The sequence below is a fragment of the Muscardinus avellanarius genome (assembly GCF_963383645.1).
Source record: "Muscardinus avellanarius genome assembly, chromosome: 19".
Classification (NCBI taxonomy): domain Eukaryota; kingdom Metazoa; phylum Chordata; class Mammalia; order Rodentia; family Gliridae; genus Muscardinus; species Muscardinus avellanarius.
In genome coordinates, this window is record NC_137805.1 from 30,167,756 (window position 1) to 30,180,813 (window position 13,058).

A 13,058-nucleotide genomic window follows, 5' to 3' on the forward strand; every position below is an offset into this window, starting at 1 on the left:
GTTCTGAAAAAATTGAAATGTGCTATCCTTGAGGACAGTCCGCTCCCTGCGTCATCAAGTGGTCCGAATGTAGGAGCCCAGAGGTCCTTTGGGATTGAAATAATCTGGAAACTGCCATGCAAGCCACCAAATACACTGACTAATCACTGATAGCACCCAAAAACTACGGATAGTGTGATCCCAGAGGGCTGCGACAGAAGGACTGCAAGTTCAAGGACAGTCTCAGAAATTAGGGAGACTCATCCATCTAGGAAATAAAAATAAAATAGGGCTGGCGGCATGTCTCAGAGGTAGAATGCCCCTGGGTTCAATCCCCAGTGCCACACACAAAAAAATTATGGATAGTAATATTTAATTATTTTTAGCTATAGTTATCCCACATTGTTATGGAACATTGGAAGCTATTCTTAGTTATGGTGGTTTAGTCCTGCTCCTGGCCACCTTGCCTAGCCCGCTGGCTCACCTGGGAGGCTATGGGCATAGCGGTGTGTAAGAAACTGCGAGCTGAGCCTGGTGCCGGAGCAGGGGTCTGCTGTGCCAGGCTGAGGGAGAAGCCAGTCAGTGGGCCGCGTGGCGGAATGGGACGGAAGAGGCCGCTGCCGTTTCCTGCACGGTGGCCTGTTACTGGGGTAGGCATTTGGGGGTGATTTGTGGATGTTCTATTTATTAGTGAAATAACTGAATGGAGACAGCAAGTAGAGAGCTGATGGCGAAGCGGGAGCTCTGAGCGGAGGTCTGGCTCTTCAGCTTCCTGGGCGAATCTGATCTCATCAGTGTAGCCTGAGGCTGGCAGCATCGCTCTGCTGAGCTGAGCTTAAAGTAGGGTCTTTCTGCCGGGCATGGTGGCGCACGCTTGTCACCCCAGCACTTGGGAGGCTGAGACAGGGGGGTCGCACAGGTTCGAAACCAGCCTCAGCTACTTAGGCTCTCAGCAACTTAGTGGGACCCTGATTTCAAATAAATTGTTTAAAAAAAAATAGGGCTAGGGGTGTAGCCCGGAGTTAGAATGCCTCTGGGTTCCATCCCCAGTACCCTAAAATAAATAAATGAAAATACGGTCTTTCTGCCAAGTTGTCATCGGAAGGGGGAGTGAGTGGCTGGCACCTTCCTGAAAATACTCATAATCCACATGAGCGGTGCACGTGATGTGGAGAGTTACCCATTTAATATCACTTCTAGAGGACTTTTCCAAATGCATTCCTGAGCGTTTCTGGCGATTTTCTTCAGTATACAAATAACTTGTACTTTCAGGAACCGCGTACATCCACGGAATCAAACACGCCACAGGGAACTACATTATCATCATGGATGCGGACCTCTCTCACCACGTGAGTGGCGCTTCTCGGTTAGCTTTCATGGCCGTTTAGCCTGTTTGAGTGACTTACTGTTTATCTTTTCCAAATTTCAGCCAAAATTTATTCCTGAGTTCATTAGGTAAGTACTGTCTCTAATATTTGAAAGAATTATGATTGAAATCATTTATATTATATTGTCTTTTGACTTTGCACTTTTCATTCTTCATGAAGTGAAAATGGACATGGTGAAGCTGGGTGTGGTGGCATATGCCTGGAATCCTACTGCTTGGGAGGCTGAGATAGGAGGATGCAGGTGTAAGGCCAGCCTCAGCAACCTAGTGAGAATCTGTTTCAATACAAAAAACAAAATAGGGCTGGGGTGTATCTCCTAGGTAGAAGGCCTCTGGGTTTCATCCCCAGTGCCCCACCAAGTGTATATATGTATATATATACACACATACGTGTTTGAGACTCGTAGATGTACATATGCGACTGAATGATGTATTTTAGGAGCCCTCAGAGAGGAACCAACAGGTAATTCCTTTGTTGTCTAAATTCTTTCAGCCCACACACAAGGAGGCAAGGTGGCTCTCCTGTTAACTGGCGCTGAGCCTGGTTACTTGACCTGTTGTAGTCTCCAGGAGCACGCAGGGCTCGCTCTGGTGACCCTAGGAGTCACCGGAGTGACAGTCACCAAGGACGTATTGTCTGTACGTGCTAAAAGGAAGGCAAAAAATTAAATGTCATGGAAGGATACCAAATTGTATTTATTTGCAGACGATAAAATTTTATTCTTAGGAAACACAAAAGACTCCTAGAGAGGTGCAAACAAGACAACCTAAATGAGGAGATTGGGGGGGGGACTCTAAAATACACAATGCACTTAAACATATCAAAGTCAACCACTAAGCCGAGCAAGGGAAGGAGGGACGGGGAGGGAATCAGGTGGGAATTGGGTAGCGGCTAAATTGGTGATGTGTACATGTATGTACACACAAGTGGTTTACCCCAATAGGATGTGTGAATATAATGCACGAATAAAAAATTAAAAATATAAAAAAACCCACAAAAGACAGCAAAGCCTATGAATAAGCAATTTAGAAACGATTCTGAAAAGCTAAATACACAAGAGTAATCCATCCCATCAGCCCCTACTTAGAGTACTGCGGGGGGTTCCCATTAAGCAGTGCAGAGTCCCTGTGCCTCCAGGCCCAGGGCCCCTCCCATTGCTCTTGCCCCATAAATTCAAAATCTCAGAATAAAGTTGCCTCAGGCCTGCGCTGCTTGGACCCGGTAAGGAAGTGGACCGGTAAGGAAGTGGACCGGTGGGGTGGAGAGTGGGTGGGAACACACAAGCGGCCATCGCAGGAGGCCGTGCCCCGGGGCGGGCGGGCAGATGCAGGCCATGGTTCTGTTGCCTTTCGCTTGTCCAGATTTTAAGAGAGAAGAGTAACATCGCTGGGATGGTTCATTTAGACATACTTAGATATTTCTGAAGGAAGCATGAGTTGCTCTGTTTTAGAAATCATTTCTAGCAGTGTCTGAATTAAAAATACTCATAAGCTTTGGGCAGTTCTATGTATTCTGTCTTGGGTGTTCTGAGCACCTTGATAATACGTTGTAAGAATATTTGCTGTGGCCTTGTTCATTGTTTTTTTATGGGAGGGGAACCATGAAAAGAACCAGAAGCAGCTGTTCTGGGTGAGTGTCAGGGCTACTTTTGCAGCTATTAAAGACTGAGGAGGACTTCTGTTGGCCTGTGAGGATGCCCATGAGTCTGGTGTGTACTGGTAGCTGGCAGAGCAAGTCAGAGGGGGACCTCTTAAATTCCAGCTCCGTAAACATGACCAAAACGCCGGGCGTGGGGGCACACGCTTTAATCCCAGCATCCAGGAGGCTGAGACTGGAAGATCGCAGTTCGCAGCCAGCCTCAGCAACTTAGTGAGGCCCTCCGCAACTCAGTGAGACCCTGTTTCAAAATAAAGAATAAAAAATAGGGCAGGGGGTGTAGCTCAGAGGTCGAATGTCCCTGGGGTCCATCCCCAGACCCCCCCCCAAAAAAAATGTATATATATCCAAAAATCTTTGGACGGGTGAGTGCCTTTGATCCAGTTTTCTATAGACGAAGAGAAAGATCAAGAAGACGCCAGGCTGTAGTGCTTGTTAGGGAGGTTTCACGTGGTGCAGTTGGTCAATACTATTATTTTGTAGTTTTCCAGTTTTCATTTGAAAGAGAACAAAAAGCCATTAACTTTGAAATTCTCATACTCAAAAACCATTGAGTCTATTTCCTTGACATTGTATTTTTTCTCTGCTTTTTTAAGTTTATTTGTATAGCTTATTAAAATACCTGTTGAAAGCTTAATGCGCTTTTCCTTGTTAATGGTTAATTTATATTTTTTCCTATAGGAAACAAAAGGAGGGTAATTTTGATATTGTGTCTGGAACTCGCTACAAAGGAAATGGTGGCGTATATGGCTGGGATTTGAAAAGAAAACTAATCAGGTATATACATGTGCTATAATTTCTCTTACGAGGATAACTGCTAGAAATACAGTATCTCAGTTAAGCTACATACTGCCTTGTGACTTGTGGGTCAGAATGTAACTGCCGTAAGTAAGTATTGTCAGAGAGCTTTTCCTTTGCTTAGAGTGTTTTATTTTGGCCGTTTTTCATTAAGGAAAAATCCGCTCAGACCTTTTGTCTCTTCTAGTAAATAAGGTACTTTGATGTCAGCTCAGGCAGTGCGAAGCACGAGGGCGCGAGGCCGGCCTGGGTTAGGGTTCTCCATGGCTCAGCTGCGTCGCCTGCCGGTTGGACCATTGCTAAGCTTGACTCCTGCATTGAAGATCAAGCACAACTTCAGTTTCCGTTTCCTGTTGCTGTCTAACAGCTCGTCCCAGAAGCCAGTGGCTTAGATCGCAGTTCTGCTGCCCTTCCGCTTGGCTGGCGGCCCCTCCCCTGGCCCTCCTGGCACATCTTCCCTCAGCTAGAGGCAGCTGTGCAGTAGACCCAGGTGCCCACGGGCACCACCTGGCGGCTTCTTTCCCAGGTGTCCGCAGGGTGGCGTCTTTTTGAAATGTTGATAGGAGCCTGTCGTCACTGGCAGCCTGTGGCTGGTTGTGTTTGAGACGGCCCCCTGCGCTTGGCACGCCCCGTGCTTTTGCTGTACCATCCCCCCTTGCCGAGACCTGGGCCCCGGTGCCCTGTGTTCATATTGGGAGGCGGAGCTGGGGTGGTTAGGCTGGCAGGTGTCGTCAGGGCGAGCCCCAGGGTGGGATGAGCACCCTCATACGCAGAGACCAGAGGGCGGGTGTCCGGTCAGCCTGCATCCAAAACTGAGAAGAATCCCAGATCCCAGGAGGCTGAGGTAGGATCGCAAGTCCAAGGACAGCCACAGCAAGGAGTGAGACCTCAGCAACCTAGCTAAGGTTGGTTTTGTTTCAAAACAAATAAGAAGGGCTGAGGGTGTCGCTTGGAGGTAGAAGGTAGAGCTCCTTTGAGTTCAATACCCAGTACCACCACCCAAAAAAACCCAGAAAATAAAACTCCATTGTTTAAGCCCCCCAGTGTAAAGCATTGTGTTACAGCGGCCAAGCAGGCTAAGACTCGGGGCTGAGCTAGTATCTAGAGATGGCCAAAATCAAGAGCTCCTCTTGCGTGCCTTCTTGAAGCAAAATATCTATGCGGACTGAGCCACTGCCTGCGTGGGAGTTGAATCTGCGGATCGGATCCAAGCGGGACCCAGCTCCCAAGTCCCTGATCTCTAGCAGAAACCCCTGGTCTAAGTAATGACTTAGTAATACCAGCTAAAGTTTGAAAGGACGGATTCCTTATAGGTTGCCTCAAAAGTTCACTTTCAGAGAATAAGAATCTCTGTCCTTTTCTGGAAAAACGAGTATCGGCTCTTTCACTGACGAAAAATTTCTTTTTGTTCTGGATTATTGACGTTTTGTGAAATTATTGTTGCATTTGTGAAGTTAGCATATTTCACACTCTGCTCTTGGATGTGTTTGTTCTCTTCATAAATTGGACTTAATAAAGAAAATCTGTTTTATTTAACAGCCGTGGAGCCAATTTTATAACTCAGATTTTGCTGAGACCTGGAGCATCTGACTTAACAGGAAGTTTCAGGTAGAGTGAAAATAGTTCTGCTGCTTAGAAGTAGTTGCCTAAGTTACTTGCATTACGATGTCTGTCTTTGAGAAATGCTTTACGGCCAGGCGTGGCGGCGCACGCTCGTCATCCCAGCATTTGGGGGGCCAGACAGGAGGGCCACGGTTTGCGGACAGCCTCAGCTACTTAGTGAGGCCCTTTGAAGACTCAGTGAGACACTGTTTCAAAATAAAGAATAAAAAATAAGGCTGGGGGTGTAGCTCAGAGGTAGAATGCCCCTGGGTTCCATCCCCAGCACCACAGAAAAAGAAAAAGACATGCTCTGTGTTTCACCGGCTTGGTTTCTGGAATGCTAACTAGGCCGGGAGGCCTTAGAAGCTGCTAGTGAAGCCGAGAAAACGGACAATAGTGAAACCCTGCCTCAGGTGACAAAGGGCTGGGCTCTAGCTCAGTGTTAGTGCCCCTGGGTTCAAACCCCAGTCATGCACGCGCACACGCACTCATGCACACAACCAAAGTGAGTGCCCAGTTCAGCTCAGTGTGCTGTCCCCCTCGGTGTGTGGCTGGCCGCTCACTTGGAGCCCTGCCCACGGTGCTCAGAGCGCGCCCCACAGCGAACCTCCGAGCTCTTTCGTGCAGTTTATGTGAATCCTTATAGCATTGTCTGCTGAAAATGTTAAATCTCTAATATTTATATGAAGCCTATTAGGTTACCTTGTTCTCCACATATTGAGTTGAAGAGACCATGCTGGGACCGCCCCACCCCGCTGTGTGTGTGTGTGTGTGTGTGTGTGTGTGTGTGTGTGTGTGTGTGTGTTTCTAATATTTATATGAAGCTTATTAGGTTACCTTGTTCTCCACATACTGAGTTGAAGAGACTATGCTGGGACCCAGACACAGGGCCCGCCCTGCACCTTGAGCGGCGCCGCCTCACTCACTCAGTGTGTGTGTGTGTGTGTGTGTGTGTGTGTGTGTGTGTGTGTGTGTGTGTTTAATTGTTTAGTTAGGCCGGAGCTTTGGTCCTGGATTTTTATGTGTGTTTGTTTGTTCCTAAAGGTATGCATGTGTGCATTTAGCTGTGGATTTGCTGGTCAGGCCAAGTGGCTAAGACTGTCTGGGTTTGTTTTTGTTCCCCAACCACCACCTTTTTTTTTTTTTTTTTTTTTTTTTTTTTTGGTGGTGGTGGTACTAGAGGTAGAACCCAGGGGCTTTTCTACCTCCAGGCTACACTCCCAGACCTATTTTATACTTTATTTGGAAACAGGGTCTCACTAGGTTGCTGAGAGCCTCGCTCAGTAGCTGAGGCTGGCTTCGAACCTGCGCGATCCTCCTGTCTCGGCCTCCCAAGCGCGGGGATTCCAAGCGTGCGCCACCACGCCCGGCAACCAACACAAATTTAGAAAGCTAGAAAATGCTCCTTACCTTCTTTAAGGTCCCAATGTGCTAACCTTAGTCATGTTACTTATGGTGTGCTATTTTTTGTTAATGTTATCATGTCTTCCGCTAAAAGCAGGAAAATCTAGGTTGTTTAAACAAATTAAAACAAATTAGTTGCTGGCTGCTTAAGGCCAAATAAACTTCTCAAGCTGAAAAGGTGAGCTGATTAGAAAGTAGAATTCAGTGTGTGAAAGAGAAAGGGGCTCTACACATATGTCCTCTCCCTCCCGGCCCTAGGAGGGAGTCTGCGTGCTGAGGCTGCGGTGCTGGTCGCCGAGCCGCGGGATGCAGACGGCGCTGGTGCTCACGGCTCCGCAGAGAGGAAAGGCCTGGACCGCACGGCCATGGCGCGATGGCTTCAGATGAGGCCAGGGCAGCTCCGTGCAGGAAGGAGAGCAGTAAGCTGAGGCTGCCTCGCGCCTTAGAGAGGCGGGGTGAGCTGGAGGAAGGCCTGGGAGGGGCGCGGTCCACACGCACCAGAGCCAGACAGCAACACGTTCCCAATGTTTAAAATAGTTAAACCTCACTCGCCAGGCGTGGTGGCACACGCTTGTAATCCCAGTACTTGGGAGGCTGAGACAAGAGGACCACAGGTTCATGGCCAGCCTCAGCTACTTAGTGAGACCCTCAACAATTTAGTGAGACCCTGTTTCAAAATAAAGAATAAAAGATAGGGCTGGGGTAGAATGCCCTGGATTCGATCCCAGTACCACACACTCTCACAAGTGAAACCTCGCTGTCTTCTCTAAGAATGGTGCTATGTTAAGCACATGCATTGAAGTCCAACCTCCACTGGACGAGGTGCATTGGCCTGAGAGCCCTAGAATAGGAGGCAGGTGGGTGCTTTTCACAAAGAAGGGGAGCCTTGACAAGGCTGCAGTCTGGCATAAAAACATTTAGCAGCGGAGACCAGCTGGGCCCTAGCCCTGCTTACAAGGTGCCATGCCTGCATAGAGGATTCCAACTTACCAGCAGTAGTTTAAAGCTGGTGTAGGGAGGAGGAGGTGGCGGTGAGAACAAAAGCGATTCTTAGGGAAAGAAAGCGGCACGGTCCTGCTCTTAAAGGGAATGTGAAAACACGCCCACTCTGTCGTCGCCCTTCCCGCCCCGCAGTCTAGCCCTGACTCTGACATTTTACGTTTTTAGTTTTTAGTTCATTGCTTAAACCCAAAACAGAAAAACATGAGAAGATCCAGTATGTTGCTCAGTAAATATTTGCTATTGGGTAGACATTACTGCCATTATAACTCTCCGCTATCCCAACTCTCTTGAACTCTTTGTGGAGAGAAGTGTGCACATCATACGTCCTCCGTCCTCTGGGCTCTGCTCGGGCTCGGCCACCTGTTGCTTCGCACCTACTGGGGAGCCAGGGCAGGGAGCCGGGAGGAGCCCGGGGAGCCGCTGTGACGGGGCACCCTGGGCATCTGGGTTTGGAAGACGACAAAGCTATGCCAGGCTGTCTCGTCTAGCTTTCTCAAATAAGTAAACAACAGCCGGGCATCGTGGCACACGCTTGTCATCCCAGCATTTGGGAGGCTGAGTCAGGAGGATCGCGGTTTGTGGCCAGCCTCTGCTATTGAATGAGGCCCTCCGCAGCTTAGTGAGATCCTGTTTCAAAATAAAGAATAAAAAATAGGGCTGGGGTATTGCTCAGAGGTAGAGTGCCCCTGGGTTCCAGCCCCAGACCCGCAAAAAAAAAGTAAAAATAGAATTGCTTCCACCCTACCTATTTTAATAAATAAAACAACAAAAACACCTCTGTGAAAACCGTGATCCCTGCCATTGAGAGCTAAGGAAGACAGTGGGCGGGTCCCCGCAGGACTTCCCGGCTCCTCTGTCTCACTTCCTAAACCTGCGGGCCGCGGGCTGACCTGCAGTGGCCGGGAGTGTGTGGCGCCCCGCCTGTGTGATGAGCGCCTGCTCCTCTCCTGGCCTGGCTCCGCAGCAGCCCGTCCTAGGCGCTTACTTCATGCTGGTAGAGCGATTCGTCTCGGGAAGTGCACGGTACGGAGGCGCCTGCTCCTCACCGGGGCCTGTCTTCTAGTCTGCACTGCTTCAGCATCTGTCGGGTCCATTGTTCCAATATTTGGAACAGTTTTTCCCCTTTCAACTTTTAAACACAAAATTTTGAAAAAAATTTCAAGACTAAATATACTAGTTTTATTATTGTTTCGGCCTCAAATGATTCATTTTGCTATATTTTAATAATTCCCAGTATTGTGATAGGAAGATAATTCTCTAAAAGATACCAAGAGTTTATTTTTAAACTCCTCAGCATGTACTTCATGGCTTCCTCATCGAGACAAACGTGTCGCTGTGCACAGCAGATTCCAGTGGGAGCTGAGGCACGAGAAGCGCGTGGGAATTCTTTGGAAGGTCAAAACACATGTGGATGCATAGATTTGTCAAGATGTTCGCTTACGTATTTATTCTGATTTTTCATAGATTATACCGAAAGGAAGTTCTGCAGAAATTAATAGAAAAATGTGTTTCTAAAGGCTACGTCTTCCAGATGGAGATGATCGTCCGTGCGCGACAGTTGAACTGTACCATTGGTGAGGTGCGCGGCTTTGAGAAGAGGCGCCGGCGCGGTCCCTGTACTGAGCAGTCTAGCCCGCACAGCCAAGTCAGCGCCGTGGCTTCCAGTTTAGACTGTCCAGGCGCTAAGAACGAGAATCCACATCCTTTCAAATGAGTACACTTAGCCAGCTGAGGTGTAAAGTGCCATTGTCCTGAGGCATTTTTTTCTTCTAAATAAGTAGAAGTTACTAAGTTGGTTGTATGCACCTATGTACTTGGGAGGCACAGACAGGAGCATAGCACGTTCAAAGTCAGTACAACTTACCAAGACACTTTCAAAATAAAAATGAAAGTGGCTGGGGATGTAGCCCAGTGGTAAAGATCCCCGGGTTCAACCCCTAGTGCCTCCAAAACAAAACAGAAAAGGCGCTGGCACCTCCTCCACCCTGGCCTTTCTTCTGACCAGTCAGCACTGTGGTCTGAGACTTCTCAGCTGTTTTTTCCTCTAATTTCAAAGCCATCTGCTTTGAAATGAATGATGGGTCCCTTGTGCCCCTTCCCTGTGAGCAGCGGGCAAGGCCAGGCATTATAGAGCCGGGTTTGTAATATTTCGCGCTGTCTGGCAAGCCCTTAGGGAGGGCTCGTCACTTAACACTGAAGCTCTTACGGCAAGAAAATGCCACTGAATCAGTGATGGCTAAACTCGACTAAGTGGAGACTGCTACGCTTTTAAAGTGTAGCGTTTTCCTTGAATACAGCCTGGCACTTGAGTAAACAGCATGACATTCAAGGTTGGTGTCGCCTTGGGCCACGTGCCCTGACGTGTGGGTTTGGAGACAGCGCTGCTCTAAGGACCCGTCCCGAGCCCCTGAAGGGCTCTTGCAGGACCGAGGCTCCCTGCTCTGGTAGCAGCCACGCTTTCTTTCTAGTTCTTTTGAAGACTGACTGTAATGTGTATTCTTTAACCAGGTCCCAATATCTTTTGTGGATCGTGTCTATGGTGAATCCAAGCTGGGAGGAAATGAAGTAGTCTCCTTCCTGAAAGGACTTCTGACTCTCTTTGCTACCACGTAAAGAAAGTCGCTCCCTCATACCCACCTTCACTGCGGCGTAAACGTAAAGCCTGGTCACTGGTCTTTTTATTTCTATAAAATGTACTCTTAGATCGTGAACCGTAATAAGGTAAGGTAAATTTCATGCAAATCTTTTTTTCTGGAGAAACTCCACTTTATATTTCAAATTAAATACTTTTAAAGTTACTGGTTTATTGAGCGGTGTTTACATGTTTATTTCCATTTTGCTGTACTAAGGCCTGTGAATAAATGCATATGGGTTTTGCTCAAAACGTTGCTGCTTTCGTTAGTGGATGTGAATGCAGAGTTGGAATATTCTTTATAAAAACCAGGCTCATAGCCCTTTATACCTAGTGGATGTCAGAAAGAGGAAGGCTGATTATCTTTACAAAATCTTGCGTGGCCCCAGGGGCACCATTCTCAGACCTACAGACTCCAACCTCAAGCCCTATTTTTACTTTTTATCTTGAAACAGGGTCTCACTAAGTTACAGAGGGACCTCTCTAAATTGCTGAGGTGGTTTTTGAACCTTGATCCTCATGTCTTATCATCCCAACTATTGGGATAACTAAGTGTACATCACCATGCCTGGCTTCAAATTCCTAAGCAAGATAAACCAGTACATTTAAAACACACACACACACACACACACACACACACACACACACACACACACACACACCTGTGTTGCTAGGGCTTAAACTCAGGGGCCATTCTACCTCCAGGTTATACCCCCAGACTTTTTTTCTTTTTTTTTTTTTTTAATGGCCTCCTCAAGTTGCTGACAGCCTCACTAAGTTGCTAAGCTTGGCTTTGAACCTCGATCTTCCTATCTCAGGCTCCCAGGTACTAGGATTGCAGGCCTGCTTCACTATACCCAGCTTAAACCAATACATTAGAGTAGACTTTTAGACTTTGATTGAAAAAACATTTTATCTTCAAAACAGGTCTCTTCAAAGCAGATTATGACTTTGACAACTGCTGGGTAGCAGTTGACTGCATAGCTTTTCATTGCTTTTTTTCTTTTGACCAATAAGTTCTATCAGTAAGGAAAAATATTTGCCTTGATTTATCTCACAGTGCTTGTTCACAAACACTGAAGACCTTCAACAAAGCTCTTTACTAAAAAATCTTTTCCCTCTAGCGCTGCTATCTACCTTTTCTAACATGGCTATTTCAGTTAATTTCTAACTGTAGTGTAGCTTTTGTCTGTCTGTTTCTCTCACTCGCTCACTGGAGATTGAGCCTGGGGACATTCTCCTCCCAGCCCTTTCCTGTATTTTTTACTTTAACCCTGGGTCGCACTAAGTGCTGAGGCTAGCCTTGAGATACTCCTGTATTAGCCCTCCCAAGTATTGGGATTATAGGCATAGGCCACCAATGTCTGACCATCCTGCAGTCTTAAAACTTGAGGAAGAACATACCAGCAAATAAGCTTTTAGTTTACTGTCCTTCGCAAGTATAAAGAAGAGAAGGTGTTTCCAAGTTATTTGCTTACCATGTTTAATTAACAGTATTATTAACGATAATATTCCTACGTACTACATACATTCTCCCTGGCTTCATTTGGCTGCTGAAGAAATTAAGTCTGGTTTTTCATTTGCACTTCTCTCTGATCCTGTGCAAAATGAATACTAGACTGAAACCGAAACCTTTGCTGTCCGTTTGAACATTGAAATCTCCGCCACTCACAGTGAGACCCATAATGTTCACTTCCATAAGGGTTACTACTGTTCTCTTTTCCTGTTGCCCAGAGACGTTTGACTACCCCACCAGAGACCAGCTTACCCTGAGAAGGAGCTTCTCATCATTAACCACTAGAAAGCCAGGTGTGCTGGTGTACGCTTGTAATCCCAGTAGTCAGGATGCTGAGACGGGATTAGCAAAACCCCGTTTCCAAATAAGACATAAAATATGTCTGGCAGTATAGTCTGGAGGCAGAAGGCCCCTGGATTCTATCCCAAGTACCACACACACAAAAGATATATATAAATAACAACTAGAAATTCATTAGTGCTTAATGGAAATTGCTTTTAAGCTACGGTAATAGAATTGTGATGCTTGTGGTTTTTGAGAGGATTAAGAATCTGTTTTGTTTGTTTCTGTTTTGCCCTACTGGGGGTGGAGCCCAGGGCATTCTACCTGAGTTATACACCCCCAGTCCTATTTTTTATTCTTTATTTTGAAGCAGGGTCTCACTGAGTTGCAAAGGGCCTAAGCTGAGGCTGGCCGCAAACCACGATCCTCCTGTCTGGCCTCCCAGATGCTGGGATGACAGGTGTGCGCCAAACTGGGGTTAAGTGTTGAGTGTCATACTTGGAGCAGAAACTAAGTGACCACCTCTGAGAACCTGTGGAGGGAAAGCGCCTTCCCGGGGCTCTCTAGAGGAGGTACATTTTGTCTCTTTATAAACTTTTCAATTAGATACATTTTGTCTGTTTAAGCACTTAGTTGTTCCCACAGTCATTACACCATAACTAGTGGGGTTTACTCAAGAGTATTGGAATAGTGAACATTCTTACCATTTGGAAGTCATCTAGATGCACTTTTGTACTGAATCTAGTGACTTAAACACTGAAACCCTTTAAAACAAATGCAGCGTCCCCTTTTGCTTCAT

At 46.9% G+C, this 13,058-nt stretch overlaps 1 protein-coding gene across 1 annotated transcript in view; it reads left to right on the top strand.

Moving 5' to 3' along the window:
• Positions 1 to 10,442, top strand: part of DPM1 (dolichyl-phosphate mannosyltransferase subunit 1, catalytic) — a gene marked incomplete at both ends in the record, with an annotated part of 21,180 nt that extends 10,738 nt beyond the window's left edge. The window contains 6 exons of the mRNA XM_080716672.1: positions 1,252 to 1,328; positions 1,409 to 1,434; positions 3,705 to 3,800; positions 5,361 to 5,429; positions 9,294 to 9,408; positions 10,338 to 10,442. Of these exons, the coding sequence (XP_080572798.1) occupies positions 1,252 to 1,328; positions 1,409 to 1,434; positions 3,705 to 3,800; positions 5,361 to 5,429; positions 9,294 to 9,408; positions 10,338 to 10,442 (488 nt within the window). The remainder of the gene's footprint in view (positions 1 to 1,251; positions 1,329 to 1,408; positions 1,435 to 3,704; positions 3,801 to 5,360; positions 5,430 to 9,293; positions 9,409 to 10,337) is intronic.
• Positions 10,443 to 13,058: the final 2,616 nt, after the last annotated feature.